General features: G+C 47.5%; 2 protein-coding genes across 3 annotated transcripts; one reads left to right on the top strand and one right to left on the bottom strand.

The window, feature by feature from the left end:
* Positions 1-309: 309 nt before the first annotated feature.
* Positions 310-8,902, bottom strand: LOC309812993 (tripartite motif-containing protein 10). Of its 2 annotated transcripts, none has more exons than XM_082637494.1 (7): positions 8,453-8,902; positions 6,963-7,058; positions 5,879-6,109; positions 5,118-5,140; positions 4,663-4,802; positions 3,443-3,475; positions 310-2,216 (listed from the first exon to the last, which is right to left on the bottom strand). In XM_082637494.1, the coding sequence occupies exons 1-7, from the start codon at positions 8,879-8,881 to the stop codon at positions 1,675-1,677; spliced, it is 1,494 nt and encodes a 497-aa protein (XP_082493620.1). In that variant the 5' UTR covers positions 8,882-8,902; the 3' UTR covers positions 310-1,674. The 2 variants fall into 2 exon arrangements, with proteins under 2 accessions (XP_082493620.1, XP_082493621.1); XM_082637495.1 differs by having other exon boundaries at positions 4,663-4,778.
* A 2,341-nt stretch (positions 8,903-11,243) lies between these two features.
* On the top strand, positions 11,244-20,702 carry TRIM15 (tripartite motif containing 15; the record flags this gene model as incomplete). The annotated part of the gene is given in 8 exon segments (XM_082637496.1): positions 11,244-11,612; positions 13,466-13,561; positions 16,340-16,533; positions 16,535-16,568; positions 17,335-17,357; positions 18,833-18,948; positions 19,297-19,329; positions 20,185-20,702. Coding segments are annotated over 8 exon segments (1,383 nt in total).
* Positions 20,703-22,504: the final 1,802 nt, after the last annotated feature.

The following is a 22,504-nucleotide window of genomic DNA, read 5'->3' as shown; positions in this document are numbered from 1 at the left end:
ACCTGCTAAACTGAGGATGAACAACAGAACTTTTGTGGTGACCTCAAACCCTGGGCCTCAATACATTGTGCTCACCCCCTTAGAGGTTGCACCTGGATGGTTCGCTCCTCCCAGGGACCTCAGTGGGGAGATGATAGAACATTTTAGTTTACATCCAAGCAGATTCAACAGACATAGTATTAAAAAGGTTGACAGTAAAGGGTATGTTTAAGCAGAATAAATGACACCTCCAATAAGAACTAGAAAATAAAATATGTTAAGACAATGCTTTTATTATGCATAGGATTTTAAATTCCTTGGGACGAGGGAAGTCATGTTACAAATTCTAGGCAGCCACGTGTTAGTGCTTGTTCCTGTCCCAGAATCACACCAGGCAGGGGGATTTCTGGAGTCATGGATAATCAGCTTCTTCACACCACCCGTGGCCACAGCTTCTGCCAATGTGACCTGCTCCCCTGCGGCTCACCACCCAAATCCACAAATCTTCTACAAATCCCTAATTCTCTCCCTTCTCCTGCCCCATCCCTCAGATGGCACTTCGTGTCCAGCCCTAGAGCAGTCCCAGCGCTTTGGGCTAAAAGTCACAGGTCATGCAGTTCACCCCCTGCCTCCACCTGGGATTCTTTACCCAGCACAGAGCTTATGATGGTGCTATTTCTGCTCCCACAGCTGAGGTATTTGAGACTCAGTCCTTTCCACCATCTCATTCCTTTTGTCTCACTTCTCAACCTCAGATGGTGATCAGGAAGACACTTTTCCCCAGGGGTTGAGCGTGGTCCTTGGGTTATGGCTTATGGCGATACTTCCCCTGTGCCCTTCCCACCAAGGCCCTGCCTTTTCATCTCAGCCAGAAGGAGGCATTGAGTGGTGTCAAGAGTGGGGGTGGCAGCACATCTGTTTGTGAGGGCAGTGGAGGTGACCCAGTGTCCCAGGGGTCACAGATCATCCAGCTAGTTCTCTGCTGTCCCTTCTTTCTAAGAGGCTTATTCCCCTCCTTTCCTCATTCACTATACTCATCTTTTAGACTCATTCTTTCCAGAAAGCCCTCTCCAACTCACCTCCTGCTACCTCCAAGATGGGTTATGCCCCTCCTCTTAGCTTCCCTAGTATCCAGGTCAGACCTCTATCACAGCACCCATCACACTGTGTTGTCATTTCCTCCTTATGTCTCTGTCTCTTCTCTTGAGCTCCTTTAGATACAGGACAGAATTTTTTTTCTTTTCCTTTTCATATCACCAGTGGCTACCATACTGCTTGGCACATAATTAACACACAATAAATATTTCTTAAGGATATGAGTAAACGAACGCTAATATTTTGGGGGGAGAAAACAAGATGAAGAGAGGTGAGATGCCTAGTTTAAGATCATATAATTAGTTGATTACAAGGCTGGATCTAGAACCCAAGTCTTCTGGCCCCAAATCCGGTATTCCTTCCTCTACACAGCTACTTCTGTGCCTGGTGGGGATGGTGGTGAGGAGGGCTGGCAGTGGTCTGAGTCCCATCCACTGGGCATTGAGGAAAGGGCTTGATCAGCAGACTGAAGGTCATCCCACCTGTCCCTTGCCAAAGTCCTGACTCTATCACATCATCTAAAGCAGTAACTACTGTTCTGAATCTTACAGGCGACCCAGCCAGGGTCAAGTTCTTGGGTCCTCTCTTTGTACCCTGTGCTTAGGGGAGGTTAGCTGCACCCTCTCGGGAGCTCAGGGAGAACTTGGACCCTCGTCCCCAGAGCCCAAAGAAGGGAAAGATCTTCTGGGTGAAGGAGGCAGTGAAAGTGTAGATGGGTTCCTGAGTGGCGGCATTGGCAAAGGTCACCCAGCCCACCTCGTAGTCAACAGACACCCGCACCTGCTGGGGCTGCTCCTCCAGGGCCAGGCGGGTGGGGAAGGAGCCCAGGGCCGAGACGAAGCCCCAAGCCAGTCTCACCGCCCACACCCCCTCCTCTGGCCGCAGCCGAAGCTCCCCCTTCCGCCGGATGTCCTTACTGACCACACCCAGGGTGCAGCTGCCCCCGGGAGCCAAGTCCACACTCACCACCCATGTGTGTCTCCCCCCAGTGAAGCCACCATGGGCCAGGACACAGGTGGCCCGGTCGAAACGCTGGGGGCTGTCTGGTGACTTCTGCCATTTATAGGAGAAGCGAGCCTGCTGGTGGTCCTCAGACAAGAGGAGCTTCGGGTGGGAAGTCCAGGGGTCTAGAGAGATGTGAGCTGTGGGGAAAACCAAAAGGGCCACAGATGTCAGCAGACATGCTATCACCTTCAGGAAAGGCCTAAACACTCCCCTTGACACCCGCGTTAGCATTACTACCAACAATGTATAGAGTGCCTACAAAGACCTGCACATGGGTATCACCTGGGAACTTGTTTGTAACAGACTCTCAGGTTCCACCCCAAACCACCTGAGATGGAATCTGCATTTTAGCAAGATCTGCAACTGATTCCTGTGCTTGTTAATGCCTGCTTCAGAGGATGCGTTAGTTAGTTGGTTAGTTCGTTAGTTCGGACATCCGGGCTCTCATCTGGTTCTGTGTCATCCCCTGGAAAGCACCTCTTCTCCCTGCAAACTGGCTGACTCCCAAAGCTGTGCATGCCTGCTCTGATCTTCTCCTGCTGCTGACACATCACGTCCTCCCCCTCCTGTATCTCGGAGGGTGGAAACATTCTCCCCTCAGTCCAAACTTCATGATCACTCCCTGGGCACTTATGACTCATTTACATAGTCTTCACTCCCCCCAGACTCTCTGGCTCGCCCACGGGTTATTCATTCTGCCTCACTAATTCTGAAATCAGGCAGAGTCTGAGGATCACTTTTTAACCAAAAAAATTCTGCAGACCCCTGCATAGTGTTACTTTTAGTATCCATAAATTGGGACAAATTCATAAATTCAGATATGTCCATGAGTTAGGAGTCCCTGCCAAGAGCTCTGTGACTTCCCAGGGTCTTCAGCTGATAGACTGGGCACAGTGCCTTTGAGTGGGGTCCACTCTTCATTCCTTTCCCACCTACAGGCTGCACTCCTATCATCTATGAAATATAATAACACCTGAGAGAGTAGGGGGTCCTGACAATTCTAAGAATGTGATTCTAAACCCAGATCAAATTCCGCTCATCCAGGAAGCCCTTCCCGATAGACCTTGTCCCATTCTGATTTAATCTTTCTATCCCATCATCACGTGCAGATCAGAACATGAGCTTCCTGCCAGGGATGTGGTATGTGTGTGTGCCTGTCCCTTCTTCATGGTTCTCCCACAAGCATTACAAAGGCAGTGACACATATCAGTGTCATGTGTGACATTATGTGTATATGTACATTTATATATGTGATATATATGTATATGACTATTACAGTGCCCAGTGTAGAACCCTGCAAAATTATCTGCCCATTTCAAGATTGGAATCCTCACTCCCTCCCATCCTGACATAGGCTGCTTACCTGGCTCATAATCCAACTCAAAGCAGAGTTTTTCTGTAAAGAGGAAATAAAACAGGATGCGATTTCATTAGTCTTACCAAACCATAGAACATTTAATGATGAGGAAACTGAGGCCCCAAAAGGGAAGGGACAAAGAGAGGAATGGAAGCTGGAATCCTCTAGACCAGTGGTTCTGAACTTGAACTTGCATCAGAGTCCCCAGAACACTTGCTAAAACACACATGTTTTTGATTCAGGTGGCCTGGGGTGGGGCTGAGATTCGCATTTCTGGCAAGTTACCAGGGGATGCTGATGCTGCCGGCTGGAATCCCCACTTTGAGCCGCACTGCCTAGCTCTGAGTGGGCAGAGACCATGTGTACCTTCAGTGCCTTGCACGGAGCCTAAGACACAGTAAATGCTCAAGAAACATCTACTTAATGAACAGATAAGTGGGTTAATTTATTTCTCGTTCTGCTTGGAAATAATTTTGGGGATAGTCAAAGGTCAGCCTTTGATTAGAGTAAAATTTCCTTCACTGCCAGGCCATTTACTTGTAGAAAGTGGACTTGGGGGAAAGCTCGTCTAAGGTGACATTTTTGTGGGTGGGTCATTTAGAACTCGGTGGCATCATTTGTGATGTCACGTAGGAGGAGGGGGAAGTGTTGGCGAGGAGCCACATTCCTGACTCTCATTTCAAACCCTCCACACCCTCTCCTACCACCACTCCCTGTCCCGGAAAAGGGGGTCATGGTCGGCACAGGGGCAATTCAACTCTGAGGACCAAACTAACAAGGGCGGGGAAGCCAAGGAAAAGAGGAGGGAGGGAAGTCAGCTACCACAGGGCACAGAGAAAGACCCTTGCTGGTTATTAATTAACAGTGTTCATCATCAAAAACTTATCATGTATTACAAATGTCCCTATGGATTTTTAAAATTATTGACAATGACAGATTTTGTTAATCATTATCTTATATATCACTTCATGACAAACGATTAGATCTATTTGTTTCATTATTTTTCAAACCAGTTACATTTTTTTCCGGAAATCCTCACCTTTATTATCTCACTTCATTGTCACATCCTGATAAGCAGATTTTATAAAGATCTGCAAATAAGGAAACCAAGGCACTGGGAGAGTGCAAGCCTTGTCAAAGGTCACACAAACGTCGGGCAGCAGGGCATGGAGGCCATTCCTAAACCCAGGCTTCACAGCCACCTGTGCTTCGTGGGGTCCTCTTACCCAGAAACATCTTCATCTCCTTTCGCAGCGGGAGGGCCTGCTGCGGGAAGTCCCGAATCCTCTGGCCCAGCTCAGGGGATACAGCCTCTGGTTTCCGGCATCTTCTGGTTTCACATCTAGAGGCACAGAAATGGCGGGGTCTGGGAATTATCCTTCTTAGTGATGCCTCCAGACTCAGCTGGTCGCCTTCTAATTGTCTTGGAGGTGCCAGTTCCCATGGACAGACATGATTCCTCTGGGATGGACCCACTCCCTCCCCGCACTGTCCCTTCTTGGGCAGTGTCATGCAGGGGTGTGTATCTACAGCTGGTTGTACATGGGAATGCATTTGAGTATGTGAAAGTTTACATGTGAGTTGTTATCCTTAATGTGAGAATGTATATTTGCGTGGTAATAACCAGGCATGTGGTGCGTGTATGTTTATGTATGTGGGAAAAGAGAAGAGAAAATCTTACCTTATTAGAGTGCTTCTGATATCCTAGGAGAAAGAGAGAGAAAGCAGGGATTCAGTTTCCATTTCTCCGTCCCACAAGAAAAGACAAAATACCATATTCTCAGCCCTAGATAGAAAAAGGACACCAGATCCATGGAGTCACAGCGTTTTGGGGTTTACGAGGCTTCAGGGATCTTAGAGCCCAACCCCTTCATTTTACAAGATCCAGACCATGAAGTGACCTGCCCCTTAGAGGCAAAGGCAAGTCCCATCCCAAGGTCTCCAGCTTCTCAGTCCCCAACGTGTCTGCCTAAATCATGCTGCCTTTCTGATGCCTAATTGGGACCCCAGTATCTCTCCTCCAGTGTGAGGAAGAGAAACAGAACAAGAACTTCCTGGCTGGTGGGTGGTGACACAGAGAATAGTTTGCCTCGGAAATAGCACCTGACATTTGTTTGCATAGTGCTTGATGCTTTTCAGAGTGCTACTTTCACTTGCATTTTACTGTTGGATCCTCACAAATAAAGTGTTTTTGAGATAAATAAACAAAGTATCTCCCCTATTTGATGGATAGTAGGATGAAGAGACCAAGACCAGAGAACAAAGCAACCAGGGAGCTCTTGGGGAAGCAAGGACTCTTAGAATTCAGAACTTCTGGTCCTGTGACCCATCTTTCACTTGGGATACAAGGATGTGTGAGTGAAGAAGAGATGGCTTAGACAGGTAAAGATGCAACAAATCATAGGTGAGCACAGGTGGACAGGGGCGGGGCTCAGATCTCACCATCAGGAGCCCCCTTGCCGGCCTCTCCTTCTTCTCCTCCAGTTCTTCAATGAGGTTGCTAAACCGGCAGATTTCCCCGGTGACCAGGACATCAAACTCATCCCGATGCTTTAAGATGTCCCCATCCAGCCTCTCCAACTGGGCTAAGAGGATGCTCTGCTGTTCCTCCAGGAACTGGCTCAGATGTGCAAACTCAGAAATCACTTTTTGTTTCTTGGTGGCCACCTGAGTCTGAGGGGGCAGGAAGAGAGGGCAGGAAGTTATTCCTCCTCTTCCTCCACTTCCTTTTCCTTCTTTTTCCTTAATTCACTCCCATCTCCCTCCAGATCCACATTCTCCAAGGTTTGGTGGTAAAGTCAGAGCCCTCCACTCCCCGGGTCCCCAGATAGACTTGGAACCATGGCATAGTTTCCTTTACATCTGACATGCCATTTCCAGGAGGAGGTATAGGGGAGGTGGTGAGGACACCCCACCTCCTGCCATTTACAAAGTGCACACAATGTGCGGGGCACTAAGGTACATTACTGTCCTTACAGCAATTCAGTGAGATAGTGATGATTTTTAATCTCCACTTCACAGAAAAATAAACTGAGCATAGAGAGCTGTTTGAGGTCATAGAGCTAATTCATTTCAGGATTCAAACCCAGAATGGGGCTTCCGTGGTGGCGCAGTGGTTAAGAATCCGCCTGCCAATGCAGGGGGCAAGGGTTCAAGCCCTGTTCCGGGAAGATTCGTGTGCCATAACTACTGAGCCTGCGTTCTAGAGCCTGTGAGCCACAACTAGTGAAGCCTGCATGCCACAGCTGCTGAAGTCCATGAGCCTAGAGCCCATGCTCCGCAACAAGAGAAAACACCGCAATGAGAAGCCCGCGCACCACAATGAAGAGTAGCCCCTGCTCACCACAACTAGAGAAAGCCTGCACGCAGAGCAACGAAGACCCAATGCAGCCAAAAATAAATAATTAAATAATAAAACAAAAACGCAGAATGACTTCAGAGCCCTATATGCTATGTTGCCTTGGTTTCAGAAAGGCACTGGACCCTGAGGAAGGGAAGAGGACTCAGGGAAGGGATGATGACTTACCAGGAGGACTTGTATCCTTTGATTTTCTCTTGACTGAATTCCTTGAATCTCCTCTCTCTCCTTTCTTAGACACTCAAGACACTTCTGTATTTGTTCCTGGGAAGAAGGAGCATAAAATATTTAAGATGGGGGAAGGGATAAATTAGTAGTTTGGGATTAGCAGATACAAACTACTATATATAAAATAGATAAACAACAAGGACCTACTGTACAGAACAGGGAACTAAATTCAATATCTTGTAATAAACTATAATGGAAAAGAATCTGAAAAATATGAATCACTTTGCTGTACTCTAGAAACTAACACAACCATTGTAAATCAACTATACTTCAATTAATTTTTAAAAAATATTTAAGACGGAAACAATGATTTGTTAAGAGATGTCATCTCTGCCTCCAGGAATGGAATGACCCAAGGGAAGGAGTCGTTCTCTTAGCTGACAAAGCCTGGGCCTTTATGGTATCTAGGATCTGTCCTGAGTTTGATATGCCCTTCTTCGAAATTATCCCAACTTTCTCACATATCCCAAACAGAACACATCCAAACAAGCTCTCTTATAAATGGAATCAACTTTCTGGGTATGATTCCAGAGGGAACAAGAAACTTGGATAATGCAAAAAATAACCAATGAATTGTTTTAAAAATTGCTTGCTCTAGGGGACTTCCCTGATGGTCCAGTGGTTAAGACTTCAAGCTTCCACTGCAGGGGGCACAGGTTCGATCCCTGGTTGGGGAACTAAGATCTTGCATGCCTCAAGGTGTGGCCAACCCCCCCCAAAACAAACAAACAACAACAAAAATTGCTTGCTGTAGAATAAAGAACAGGTATACACACATAAATGTCCATATAAGCACATTGCAAAATATATTTAGAACTCTTAACAATACATGCTAATTAATTAATTGACACATATACATAGACTCCCACTTGTAATAAAACACAATGCATAAACAGCTAAAACCAGCACACACTCATTTAATGACAGATAAAATTATGCACCATATATATTTACCCAACCTGCATATATGTAAACACTAATGTACCTACAAACACGAGCACTCAGTTACACATACACACTCAAGTAGCCAGATCCCCCCAAAACACACTGCACACGCTGGTAAATATGCAAACATTAATACACATACACACTGTGCAATCATTTCCTCGAGTGCAAACCCAGACATCCTCAGACACACCTGACTGATCCCTGGCTCAGACACATATGTTCATGTTTTGGTGACTCATTCATTCAACATGTATTTATTGAGCTACTATTATGTATTGGCCATAAGTAAACAACATAGGGCATACTTAAAACACAAACACATGATCTACCATGCCTGGGTCTATTGCCTGGGTCATCACAGAATCAGGGAGATGGAATTAAGTTTCAGAGTGGCCCAAATAATCCACAACTCTGCTCTGATTCTTTCGGTCCAGTCCAATCCCAGACCCACCCTGGGAACCTCTCAGTTTCCCCTTTCCTACCCTGTAGGGCCCAGCCGCGTCCTCCAGGAAGCGCACAGTGTGGGCACGGTGCTCCCAGGCCTCCCGGCACACCACGCACAGCTGCATCTCATCATCCTCGCAGAAGAAGTAGACTTTCTCCCCGTGCTCGGGGCAGATGTCCTCCTCTTCTATGTCCAGCCGGGACACCAGCTTGAGACGCTCAATGTTCTCCACCACGCTGGCCAGCTGCCAATTGGGCCGGAAGCACCCTGGGCGGAAAGGCTCCTTGCAGAGTGGGCAGGTTGGGGGTTCCTCGGGGTCCGGGCTGGGGATCTCAAGGTAGCGGGTGAGGCAGATGTGGCAGAAGTTGTGGCCACAGTCAATGGTGACCGGCTCCCTGAGTGTCCCTTGGCAGATGGGGCAGTTGACCTCATCTGCCAGGCTGGTCACAGAGGCAGCCGAGGCCATAGTGCTGCTGCGCTTGTGGCCTCTTCAAGGTCACCCTCTCTGCTCAGCTTGGGGAGAAGGGCTGGGAGAACAACAAGGACACACACCTCACACTCACACACCTACATGTGCACATGGCCAGACACAGGGGCATCTGACATACCCAGTGACACCCTCATGGTCATACACACATACGTGTGCACACAGGGCAAGGTACCCACTTGCATCTCTGGCAGCCAGGGTTCTGCCGTCCCCCTCCCAAAAGAACAGACACACACCCTCCAACAGCAGAGACAGAGAAATAGCAGAGGAGGGGCAGAAGAAGCAGTCACAGCATTCCGGAGATGACCTGTTACTCTCTGGACTGGTGCCCATGACCTGGGGGCTGCTGCTCTTTCCCGTCCATCCAGAGACACTCGCAGTGGAAGGAAAGTGGTCGTATCTTAACCATCCACAGTTGGAAGAGACTGTTCTTCTTTTGGGAGCAGGAGGGAGACTGGGTCACAGAGCAGTAATGCCACCCCAGCCTCCCTGAAGTATGACCAGCTGTCTCCAGGGAGATTGGAGGTATCAGCCAACCCAGGGGAGTGTGGGGACCCAGATAAGGCGCTGTGCCCAGGGCAGGGGTGGTGAGACAGGGCACAAGCAACTTCACCAACCGGCCTGCCATAGGCTTCCAAAGGGGTTGGAATGTACTCTGTCTGGGGGAGGAGAAAGAAAAATAACAACAGCCATCATTTATTTACAATGGCCATATTCCTCACGCTAACGTAAGCAATTTAAACATACGATCTTATTTATTCCTCCTGTCTGCTCTGTAACGTTGGCGCTATTAAGATATTAGCTGGGCTCAGCCAGGTTACTTAGCTTGCTCAAGGCACACAGGTAGGGAGGTGGGAGGCCATAATTTACACTCAGATCTGTGAGTCTCAGAGCCGTGCTGTCCAACAGAAATACAATGTGAGCCACGTGTACAATTAAAAGATTCCCAGTAGCCATATTTTAAACAGTAAAAAGTGAAATTAACTAATATTTTATTTAGCCCCAAATAGTATCAACATGTAGTCAGTAGAAAAAATTAGTCATGAGACATTTTACATTCTTTTTATTTGTTGTTAAGTCTTTAAGAAGGGGCATATTTTACACATACAGGACCAGCCACATCTCAATGCTCAGCAGCCTCATGCAGTTGGAGGCTCTTGCGCTGGACAGTGCAGCTCCAGGGGCTTTACTCTTTGGGGCAGAGGGAAGGTGATGTACAAAATAGTTGGAGTGGAAAGGGAGCGAAACACGGTGGGGTGCTGATCATCCAGTGGGAGAACGGAAGGAGATTTCCTTGATTTTATCCACAGATGAAGGTGAGTGGATGAAGAACCATGGCTGTTTGATCATTGTCTTGGCTGGCAGTTCAGGAAGGGCACGGGCTGGAAGCCAGGAGACTTGGATTGACCCTAGCCTTGCAAGTTTCTAGCTCTGTGACCTTGGGGAAGTCACTTTACCTTTCAGTTTACATTTCCTGTAATCATCACCTGCCCCCAGGCACTGTTTTCAGATTGGATGTAATAATATGAAAATACTAAGCCTTAGATAAATGTGGTTGAACCTGTTTATCTTTTTGATCAACTGAGTTTTCTAAATTATATCAACATTGTGTTATGCTTTCTTGCCTTCTCCCCGCTGCAGTTAAAAACTAAAATTGAAGTACAATGTTACCCAAACTCCAGTGGGGACACTGGCACTGGAAGGTGGTGGGAGGTAGGAGTTTAGGAGAGACCAGCCAGAGTCGAGGAGCTGAGATAGGGAAAGGAGGGTGGAGGAGGGGACCCGGTGAGTGATCAGCACACCTGCGGCATCTGAGCAGAGCCCCCGGAACAGAGTCCCCCCCGGAAGTCAGCATCTCCCACTCCGGCTGGACTTTGCCGCTGTGGGCACACCTCAAAGCCAGAAGTTTATGGCTCCCACCTGCTCAGCCGGACAGGGAGCAGCGTCTCCTCCCCAGTTCCCCCCACCCCACTGTGGTCAAGGGCGGGCTTCCAGGAAACCCCATCTCCCTGTGACCTCATGGCGTGCCCTGCTCCCCACCCCAGGAGCCGGAAGGACCAGAAGGAGTGAACTGGCTGACGGGGCCACTGTTGGGAAATGCTGGGTAATTTGAGATGCCCTGGAGTTTGGACCCGCTCAGCTAATAGGTGGTGGGCAGGACTCTGGGAAGCACAAGAGGTGGAGCCAGGTGGCTTCTCTGTCCGGACACTCCTGTCTTCCCCTCTCTCAGCCTCCCATTCCTTTCCCTCTGTGACTCGTAAAAGTGACTCCATTTCAGGGAAACAGGATTCGTGTGGACTGAGGCAGAAGCCTCAGTGGACGGGCTGGGGAAGGCACCATGATGCCCTCCACTCCCTCCCACAAAGGGGCCGCCTGTTCTGAGTGCAAAGGGCCCCTGGAGGATGCAGTGACCGCCACCTGTGGACACACCTTCTGCTGGCACTGTCTCCCCCCACCCTCCCAGATGGGTGCCCCGCCCTCCGGCAGGGTCCTGCTCTGTCCCCTCTGCAAGGAGAAGCAGCAGACTGAGACCCTCTTGGTCCCCGTGCCCCTGGGCCCTCCGGGGGAGACTTACTGCGAGGAGCATGGTGAGAAGATCTACTTCTTCTGCGAGAATGATGCCAAATTCCTCTGTGTGTTCTGCCGGGAGGGTCCCTCCCACCAGGCCCACGTCGTGGACCTCCTGGATGAGGCCATCCAGCCCTACCTGGTAAGAAAGGTAGGGTCAGCTTGGGGCTGCTTGAGGCAGGACAGTACCCCAAGGTGGTGAAGGGAATAGGGCGGGGATCTTCATGAAGGGCACAGCTTCCACATCAGGGGACCCCAAGGCTGTTGGGACCCTGGGGCAGTTTCAGACTGAGGGGGATGTGGTTCCTTCCCCTTGGATGCGTGGCCTTTCACGTCTTGGGGAAATTCAGCTCCAGCTCTGAGAAGACCTCGCGGTGATGGAGCACAGAGAATTGTAGCCATGGCTTCACTCTCTAGGGAAGGAAGGAGAGCAGGCTGTCCTGCAGGTCACGGGCAGGGTGGCCTTTGTCTCCCTAGATCCAGACTGGATATGGGGTCTAGCAAGGCCCTGACTGCTGGAGCTCGGAGGGAAGACAGGGATGGGGAAGGCATCCAACAAGCACTGCTCTTCTTTTTGAGAAAGGGAGGTGTGGCAGTACAGCAGCCCATCTGGTCTTGGGGACATTATGCACTCCTGTCTGCCCCTCAGATCTCTCTCTTGTCACTCAGTCACCAGGTCTGGAAGTGGCCTCCTCAGAAATATCTCTCATCTTTCCCTCTGCATTTCCCCCACTGCCGAATTCAGGCTCTCACCATCTGCCACCCAGAGGCTCCAGCAAGGTCCCTGTCTGCATTCTTACTTTTCCCCTCACCCTCCAAACTGCTGCGAGGCAGATCTTCCCAAAACACAAGGCCCATAATGTCGCTGCCCTGCTCACAATCACTCCGTGTATCCCTAGTGCCCAAAGAAATCTCAAGTCCTTAGCAAGGCATTCAAGGCCACTTGGTGTCGGGATCCTACCTTTATCTGTCAGCCACCCTGCCCAGGCACCATGTGTCCAGACAAACTGACCGTTATGTACCTGCTGTTTGCTGAATTAACACTCTTTCCTGCTTCTAATACTTTTCTGAATGTGAAAAGCTGTCCTCCTGGAAAGCTCTCCTCTCCCCTGACTCTTTTTTTTTAAGCCATTTTACCAATATTTAAGTGTACAGTTCAGAAGCATTAAGTACTCTCCTCCCCCTCTCTTACCCAACTGGAAATTTATCTTTCAAGGCCCACTGTAGCCGGTTTCTGCTTTCGACAAACTTCCCTTGTCCCTACAGGCAGAATTGTCCCCTCCACTGTGCTCCCATCTCACTGTGTGCACACCTTGATTATTGCATTTGTCCATTTGTATTTTTTTAAACAAGTTTTTTTTTAAATTTAATTAATTAATTAATTGATTTTTGGCTGTGTTGGGTCTTCATTTCTGTGCGAGGGCTTTCTCTAGTTGCGGCGAGCGGGGACTACGCTTCATCGTGGTACGCGGGCCTCTCACTGTCGCAGCCTCTCTTGTTGCGGAGCACAGGCTCAGTAGTTGTGGCTCACAGGCCTACTTGCTCCGCGGCATGTGGGACCTTCCCAGACCAGGGCTCAAACCGTGTCCCCTGCATTGGCAGGCAGATTCTCAACCACTGCGCCACCAGGGAAGCCCTGTCTGTATTTTAATCACTTGTGACCGACTCCATCTCTAGAGGGTGGTCTTTTTTTCCTAATATATTTATTTTTATTTGTTTATTTATTTTAGTTTTTGGCCGTGCTGTGCAGCTTGTGAGATCTTAGTTCCCCAACCAGGGATTGACCCCAGGGCCCGGGCAGTGAGAGCACCATGTCCTAACCACTGGACCGACAGGGAAGTCCCGATGGTGGTCTTGTAGGGACAGGAGCTGGGCCTTTTCCACCTTTGAATTCCTCAGCACTTAATGGTGTGCCTGGAACATGGTAGACAATTAATACCTGTGAGTTGAATTATGAATTAAGCCACCTCTTTCTGCCCATTCTTCTCTCCACAGGACCGTCTCAGGAGTCGGCTGGAAGCTCTGAGAATGGAGAGAGATGACATTGAAGACATGAAGAGCCGGGAAGACCGGAAGCTCCAAGTGCTCCTGGTAATGGCCACATCACTGGCCGCCTTCTCCTTTGGGGGTTTTCTTTTTTTTTCCCTTTTTTTTTCTTTTCTTTTTAATTAATTTCAACTGTTTGATTTCTATTTGGTTGTTTTCCAAATATGCATTTTCAGTTTTCTTTTTTTTTCTCTCTTTCAAATTAATTATTTTTCCTATTATTCCCATTGTCTTTAAACCTTTTAAACATATTTCTAATATGTGAAGTTTATGTGATATTTAATTTCTTCTGACCCTTCATCCTGTTAGCTTATTTTCTTGTGAGCTTTCCTTGCGGTTCTCACATTTGGGGATCCCACATCTGGGGTGTCTCCAGTCAGCACCTTTCTTTCTTTGTTCCGAGGGGGCAGGGTGGATGGTCCACATAGGAGTGAGGGCCATGTGATCAGCCAGTATCTGGAAGGAGCACTGGCTTCCCAGTTTGATCACTCCTCTGGATCCTTCTCTTGTTTACTTCTGGTCCTAAGAAGTTCCCAAATTTTCCCATCAGCTCTGTTGGGCATTTTAAGGATTCTTGTAACTTTTGAGAATTTTTAGTTGTCTGCATTAAATGACTTTTGGGAATATATATAATTTTGTTCTAAAACATCAAATATCCACCTAGCATCCACGAGTAAAATATTTCACACAGACATTTGTGACAGAACTGTGTCTTGTAAGAAATCCTGATTTTCTTCATTTAGAACACTGCTCCCCCCCATATATCATATGATAACGTCGTTATTTGTAGAGTGTAACTATTTTCTTAATTCTTGAAAGTGTTTTTATGTTTTGCACAAATTTCTGAAGTGATAATCCTCCACTCTAATGAATAACACATGTACATGGCCAGAATTACTGTTTTTCTTTTCTTTCTTGTAAGGGTGCATTTTTCTCCCCCAAACCCAGTTTTATTAAGGTATAATTGAGAAATAAAAATGCATATGCTTAAGGTGTGCAACATGATGTTTTGACATATGTATACATTGTTTCCTGTAACATTAAGGTAGTTTTGGTAGAATTAGGTGAATTTAGTCTTTTGTCTCTAGTTTCAATGTTCCCTCCTTTGCATTTCTTTGACTCTGTAAAAGTAATCTCAGTTTGGATTTTCTGTCTAAAACAGTAGCTATTTAAAATGATCCTAAGTTCAATTTTCATACAGCTAGGTAGTACTTATTGGTTATACATTAACTGATGGTTTTTAAAATTATTATTCCCAGTGCTGAGAAAATATGACCTGTAGGATTTCATAAAGTTAATGGCACATTTTTTAGGCCTAAAACCTTGCAATGTTAAATAATATTTTCTGAAATATTAAATGTTAAATAATATTATTTGAAAATAATAATTTAATTTAATAACTTAATTTATTTGAAAATAATAATTTTCAAATAGTATTTGAAAATTATGTCCATATTCCATTTAGTGCTCAAAAATGCATTTCATAAGTCTACCTGACTAGTCAAACTTCAGAATAAAGTTATTTGACACTTTATCTATTTGTTTTTAAAATTCACTTTATTTAAACAAAAACAATTTACCCATTTCTCCCACTTGGAAATCCCCATTTAGGGATTTTCTTAACAGACTCTGGGGAAGCTTGTTGTCTAGTATCCGTTGCCTAGCTGGGAAGAACGGGCCGACTGTTCTTATTCACCTCCCTGCCTCTGCAGAAGGGCATTTGGGGTCAAGGTTATGGAATCCCAGAACATGAGAGCTGGAAGTGGTTCTGACATCTTCTAATCCCAGATCCGTCTTGCCAGCCATTATTTTTCAGAGCAGAAAATTGATGTCCAGAAAAGTGCTGCTCCCAAGGTCAGACGGCAAAGCTGTCTCATAATGAAATGGCTAGAGCCTGGGTCTCTTGACCCTTAGTCCATTGCTCTTCCCATTACAGTCTGTCTGCCTGAAAGCATTGCCTTCAGATAGGAAGCTTGGGGCCAGAAAGTGTATACCAGTGTCGCATTCCAGTACTGACCACAAGGCTGACCCCAAGGACAGTAGGCTGATGGTGAGGTGATATCTGCCTCCCTCCCATCTCTTCTCTCGTGCTACAAAAATTTCCGGGAGGAAATACACAGTGTGGGAATTTCTGGTCCCTTGACCAAAGAGACAGAGTCTGGGGACAGGAAGGTGTCTCCAGCATCCCTCAACTCCCATCAAAATATGCCCTGTAGGGCTTCCCTGGTGGTGCAGTGGTTGAGAGTCCGTCTGCTGATGCAGGGGACCCGGGTTCATGCCCCGGTCCATGATGCAGGGGACCCGGGTTCATGCCCCGGTCCAGAAAGATCCCACATGCCGCGGAGCGGCTGGGCCCGTGAGCCATGGCAGCTGAGCCTGCGCGTCCAGAGCCTGTGCTCCGCAACGGGAGAGGCCACGACAGTGAGAGGCCCGCGTACCGCAAAAAAAAAAAAAAAAAAAAAAAAAAAAAATGCCCTTTTCGCTTCAATTGCTCTCTAAGAGATCATCTCCACCTGACTCTAGGGATGGTATGGGAGGGTTAGGATGGTATTGCAGATGTGGAAGGATGTTTGAAAAGTTCAACATGGCTCTGAGAGTATAATGTGCATTATTATTAGAATCTCTAGGTGAGACAAGAGCATCGCCCTCATCGTTGGTAAGTTTATCCTGACACCTACCTCCTTGTACCACAGTATTATTTGGGAGAATGAATCTTGGAACTAGTTACTCTTTATCCCTTTTAATCAAGTTCATAGATGATCCTCTGGGAGCCCAGCTCTGTGAGCTTCTCCCTAACCATGCCTGTCTTTCTACCCCTCGTAGACTCAGATTGAAAACAAGAAGCAGCAGGCGGAAGCGGCTTTTGAGAGGTTGCAGCAGGAGCTGGGGGAACATCAGCATCTCCTGCTGGCCAGGCTGATGGAGCTGGAGCAGCAGATCTGGAAGGAGAGGGATGAGTATATCGCGAAGCTCTCTGAGGAAGTTGCCCGGCTTGGAGCCCAGGTCAAAGAGCTGGAGGAAGTGTCGGCAACCAGCAAGTGAGCTTCTACAAGTGAGAGACCGCCCACCAGCTCGTGGGAAAGGAGAGGGAGTCCACAGGAAGGGGACGCCATATTGGGGGCTGGAAGATGCTGGAGAAAGACAGGAAAGGGAAGCGGAGATGACTTCTAATGAGAGGGGCTGATGGTTATTGGGTTCCTTAGGCCCATAGAGGTTACGGAGATGTAGTCCCAAAAAGGTTGGATGACTTTCCCGTGTCACACACCATGGTCACGCCAAGGGCTTTGGAGTGAACTTTGTAGTCAAGGGCTTGAGCGTCAGCTCATCTAGCTGTGTGACATTGGCAAATCTTGTAACCTCTCTAAACATGGGGATAGTCATAGCACCTCCCTCATAGGGTTGTTGCAAAGACTGTAAAAAAAAAATTCATGCAAAATGTTTAGCGTAGTCCCTGGCTCACTAAAAGGACTCAGTAAACAGTGCCTGTTGTGATTATCATTATATTATCCTGTTTCACATCAGGTCTGTCTGATAACTGAAGGCCTGGTCCCTGCTAACCACCATCTCCTAATTGTTGGAGGCAGAACACACTCCTAGGATGAGGCTGAGACAGAGAAAGCAGCTCAAATGAACTGACAACACAGTCCCACATAAGTATGGAAGCATGATGTAAATGAACAGTCTGATGAGTAGGTAATTAGAAAGATCACCTCTCTGGAGGAGGAGAGTTTTGAGCTGATATGCTAAGGAAGAAAGGATGTACAGAATCCCTGATGGGAAGGATGTGTGGAAACTAAGTGTATCTTTTTCTGTTGTAGGATGTCAGAGTCAACCAGAGCAGGTAGGGCCCACTGCCCAGTCCCACCTGCTTTACACTTGACATTGAGACTGAAGGGGGAGGGGCACTCACTGACTCCCCCCACCCCGCCCCCACAGGTGGCTACTCAGAAAAGCAAAAGCACTCCGACAGATACACTTTCATCCACTCACACATAAACAGCCCCAATTTACTAAGGTTTGTATTCTAAGGTTCCTTTTAAAACATTGTTTGGTATTGGGGACGCACATTTTTCCCTGAGAAGTGAAGTTATAAATAATAATTACGTTAGGCTGATCCAGGAACATTTTATTTAATCCCTGAAATTATTAGTGCTTAAGTCAGTGTTTTTTTGTGTGGTTTTTTTTTTTTCTTTTTGCGGTACGTGGGCCTCTCACTGTTGTGGCCTCTCCCGTTGCGGAGCACAGGCTCCAGATGCGCAGGCTCAGCGGCCATGGCTCACGGGCCCAGCCGCTCCGCGGCATGTGGGATCCTCCCAGACCGGGGCACGAACCCGTGTCCCCTGCATCGACAGGTGGACTCTCAACCACTGCGCCACCAGGGAAGCCCTTAAGTCAGTATTTAACACTGTTTAAAATGTCAGTCTAAAAAAAATAATAAATAAAAAAAATAGCCTAAGGGGAAATATTTTGTATAGAATATGATAAGCACAAAACTTGGGAAGACCAGTCTGTTCTTTCAATCATTTTTCCCACTCAACTTTCCCATTTCTTCAAAATTGCAAATGCTACAATAAAAGGACAGCAACCAGCAGCTGAGAGGCATTACTAATAGCAGGGCTCCTTTCCTTTCTAAGCATCAGCAGTCTGCCGTGGGCTGAGCAGAGACACAGCAGCTGGGGAAGACTTCTCATATATTGTGTGCCCATGTATGTGTAGGGGGGCTGAACTCAGCTGTCCATGAATCAGGAAGTTCTCTAAACATACTTTCAAAGAGTGTCAGAGATTTAGATCTAGAAGGGCCTTCAAAGTCTTCTGGTCTGATGAAGAAGCTAAAACCTAGAGGGGAAGTGCTTGCTCCAGGTCACACAGAGACTGACAAGCAAAGACGGAGCTGGAACCAGAATTGAGGGCTTTTTCACTGCAGTATAGGATTTCTTTCATCTCCTTTTTTCAATCCCTTTCCCTTTGTACTAAACAGCACACAAATTAGACTGTGTAAGGCTGTTTTTCAAATGGTACTGTACCGCCCTCTAGCGGCTAATGATCTCTTCCCTTTTGGTCCCCACAGGTCCATTCTCTTAAAGCACCTACCTCTAATTCTTGAGGAGAGGTTACCATTTGTTCCTCTTAGGTCTAGCTGAAAAGCTCTTGCTTTAGTAGCTACACATTTCCAGCAAAGATAAAGGGATGATACTCAATCTAATTATTCACCACAGATGCCAAGATTCTTTAGTCTGATTTTAGCCTCATTGGGTCTGGATGACCCAAACATTATTTTTGGAATTAGAACCTAACTGGTTACCAACTTGTCTGCAGGTATGAGATGAAGACTTTTGTGAGTCCAGAGGCCATTTCTCCTGACCTTGTCAAAAAGATCCGCGATCTCCACAGGAAAATACTCACCCTCCCAGAGATGATGAGGGCATTCTCAGGTAAACCCGAAGGGGCAGCAGCTTTCCCCATTCCCATCAGTTGCCCATCTGCCTTCCATCCAGTTCCATCTTTCCCCACCTTCCAAACCTGGCTCAAGACATCTTCCATCCCTTAGGCCCTCCTTTAGTGATCCCACTCTGCCCAGGGAGACCATTCCCTCGAGCAGCTCCTCTCCCCAAGGACTGGCACTGCACTGAGAGGCAGGAAGGTGAGGACTGCATCTCTTTCATAGCAGAAGCCGAGTCTTCTCCTGTCCCTGATCTCACATTGTTCCCAGGCCACACCACCCTTTTGGGTGCCTATAAGAAATAATAAGTCACAGATCTTTCTATTTTTGCTTCCCTCAGAAAACTTGGTGCATCATCTGGAAACAGATACAGGTAAACACTTGGGGGCTTCGGGGGCTGTTCTTTCCTTTATCCGTTTGTGAATTCATCCTTTCAATCCAAGGCAGCAAACAGAGCAATTAAAGATATGAACTCTGGAGCCCGATTGCTTGGGTTCTCTATTCCAGCTTTTGCTCGTTATGAGACACTAACAAGTCATTAAGCCTCTTTGTCCCAGTTTCTTTATCTATAAAATAGAAAATGTAATAGTACCACCCCACAAGTAGCTGAAGATAAATGAATTCATGTATGCAAAAAGCTTAGTACGATACCTGGCACATAGTAAGTGCTCAATTAATATTAGTTACTTGTATAGATATTATTTATTCAAAAATATTTATCAAGTGCTTGGGGTTTTTTTGTCCAGCATTGTGCTGGACTCTTTATTGACTTGGACAAATATTGAACAATTTTTAAAATAGCATTTACTTTTAAATTGGTGCTTAATTTAGAAACTATTCCCAAAACATCACCTCATTCTGCTTCTCAAATTAATGTGCAGAAAACTCACCTGGGGATTTGTTAAAATGCGGATTCTGACTCACTAGGCCTGGGATGGGGCCCAAGATTCTGCATTTCTAACAAGCTCCCAGGCACAGCGGATGCCCCTGGTCCATGGACCCCACTTTGAGAAGCAAAGCATCATAGCACAGCACCACTTGCGGGTCAGGTAGAGCTGTCATCCTCTGCCTCCTGGAACAAAAGGGGGAACTGAGGTTCTGAGAAGCCGGGACAATGGCAGGCTGCACAAGGCCGGTGCTCCTTCTGCCTTGCACTCACAGCACACGTGCTCTAGGGGCATTTTTTGTGCCGCCAGCTCTGTTGATGGCCACGCCTTCCTCCCAATAGGGGTTGTCACTCTGGACCCTCAGACCGCCAGCCAGAGCCTGGTCCTCTCCGAGGACAGGAAGTCTGTGAAGTACACCCTGCGGAAGCAGAACCTGCCCAACAGCCGCCTGCGCTTCGAGGGTCTCCAGGTGGTGCTGGGCTCCCCCGGCTTCTCCTCGGGGCGCCACCGCTGGCAGGTGGAGGTGCAGCTGGGGGACGGCGGCGGCTGCACGGTGGGGGTGGTCGGGGAGGAGGTGAGGAGGAAAGGGAAGCAGGGTCTGAGCGCCGAGGAGGGTGTCTGGGCGGTGATCCTCTGCCACCAGCAGTGCTGGGCCAGCACCTCGCCGGGCACCGACCTGCCGCTGAGCGAGATCCCGCGCTTCGTGGGCGTCTCCCTGGACTACGAGGCGGGGCGCTTGGCCCTGCTCAACGCCGAGACCCAGGCGCCCATCTTCACCTTCACCGCCTCCTTCTCCGGCAAAGTCTATCCTTTCTTCGCTGTCTGGAAAAAAGGTTCTTGCCTTACTTTGAAAGGCTGAGGCTGAGCGTCCGAAGGGCGGTGCAGCGCCCGGGGATCCAGCTCCAAGCCCTGGGCGAGTCGTCGTGCCCAAGACGGCGGGAGGACACGGGATCTCCGAGTCCCTGTGGCTTTGTAATTTTTTCACTTTATTTATCTTATGTCCTTCAACTCCCTGACGTTCCTGGTCCCCTCTGCTGACGCTCCTGCCTTCTGTGCACCTCCGAGTGGAGAACCAGAGGCAGGCGGGGCTGTGCCCAGGACACCAGCAAAGCTGGGGAGCCAGTGGGTTTTTAAGGGGAAAAAAAATCTAAAATAAAACTGTTTAAAGCTTCAGAATAACCGTCATGGGAAAAAGCAGAATTTTGTGGAGTTTGCACTAATTTTTTCAGTTGCCTGTTTTTGTTTGGGCTTACACATGGAGATACTTCCGCCTTTACAGACCTTAGGGCCTCTTCATCCAGCCCCGGGTGGACCCAGGTCACCTTCCTTTCTGCTCGTTTCTCTTTCTCATAGAGAATGTCCTAATTAAGTGGGCCACCCACCCAGACTCCTGCGTTTCATGTGTCTAATCAGTGCTCATGGGGCTGAAGGAAAGGCTTAAAGCCAGTGGAATCTCTGTGACCCAGATACATCCTGCCGGTTCTTTTACTCAGGACTTGCCTGAGGGCAGTCTAGCCAGATCCCATTCTTCAATAAAACGAGGCTTGTGTTCAGTTCTTAACTAACCTCTTAAATATGTATTAATGTTACTGTTGTTACTATTACTGGACACAGAAACTAACCACACATTAAAATACCTTCACAAAGTATGAATCTCTGTAATGATGATTCTCACACCACCTCCACCCTTTCTGATTCTAGCTCCCTTTCAAGTTTAACACTTATATTCCCACCCTCCCACCCCAAGCTCCAAAAAAATCTACATTCATCCCCAGTCAGCTTCCCTCTAGTATAGATCTATGTGCAAGATTACCTTTTGTATAGTATGAGCCCAGCTCCTGAAGTGTGGGGTCAGATGGCTTAAAGATACTCTAAGCGCTGGTACCATATGTGAATTTCATTACAAAATTGTAATACGAATCACTGGGATGTGAATCATTACCCCTAATTTAACTGAGCGAATAGAAGTCCTTGATACAAAAGAAGCCAGAGGTATTGGGGTTTCTTCTGTCACCTTGTGTGGCAGGCGGAACCACGCTGTGTTTAACCCAGAAAAATCTCAGATTGTTTGGTAGTCCAACCTAGCAGAAGTAGTAACGGTAGTAATATTGCCTAATGTTTCTCAGAAAAGTAGTATAGGGCTTCCCTGGTGGCGCAGTGGTTGAGAATCTGCCTGCCAATGCAGGGGACATGGGTTCGAGCCCTCGTCTGGGAAGATCCCATATGCCGCAGAGCGGCTGGGCCCGTGAGCCACAATTACTGAGCCTGCGCGTCTGGAGCCTGTGCTCCGCAACAAGAAAGGCCGCGATAGTGAGAGGCCCACACACTGCGATGAGGAGTGGCCCCCACTTGCCACAACTAGAGAAAGCCCTCGCACAGAAACGAAGAGCCAACAGAGCCATAAATAAATAAATAAATAAATTAATTAATTAAAAAAAAAAAGAAAAGTAGTATATACTGTACTCCTGGTTTTAAAAAGATTCAAACATTTTCAAAGAGTTAAAAGTCCCTCTCTCCAATTCACTTACTCTTATCACATCTTGTAGAAAACCACTGGTAAAACATTTTTGTTTATCCTGCCAGTTTTGTAGACAAGTGTATTTAGCTTTTTTTTTCTTAACAGATATGAGATTATACCATAAATATTCTTCGCAATCCTCC

This window comes from Mesoplodon mirus (genome assembly GCF_964341445.2).
Source record: "Mesoplodon mirus genome assembly, chromosome: 12".
Classification (NCBI taxonomy): Eukaryota; Metazoa; Chordata; class Mammalia; order Artiodactyla; family Ziphiidae; genus Mesoplodon; species Mesoplodon mirus.
Note: the sequence above shows the minus strand (reverse complement) of the source record. Positions and strands in the feature narration are given on the sequence as shown.

What these genes read in the sequence shown, in the direction of transcription:
- LOC309812993 (XM_082637494.1), bottom strand. Translation starts at nt 8,881, where the DNA reads ATGGCCTCGGCTGCCTCTGTGACCAGCCTGGCAGATGAGGTCAACTGC. An exon ending in ACGCGGCTGGGCCCTACAGG is followed by an intron (nt 7,059 to 8,452) that starts GTAGGAAAGGGG and finishes CCTTCTTCCCAG; the next exon opens with GAACAAATACAGAAGTGTCT. An exon ending in ATCAGAAGCACTCTAATAAG is followed by an intron (nt 4,803 to 5,117) that starts GTAAGATTTTCT and finishes GATAATTCCCAG; the next exon opens with ACCCCGCCATTTCTGTGCCT.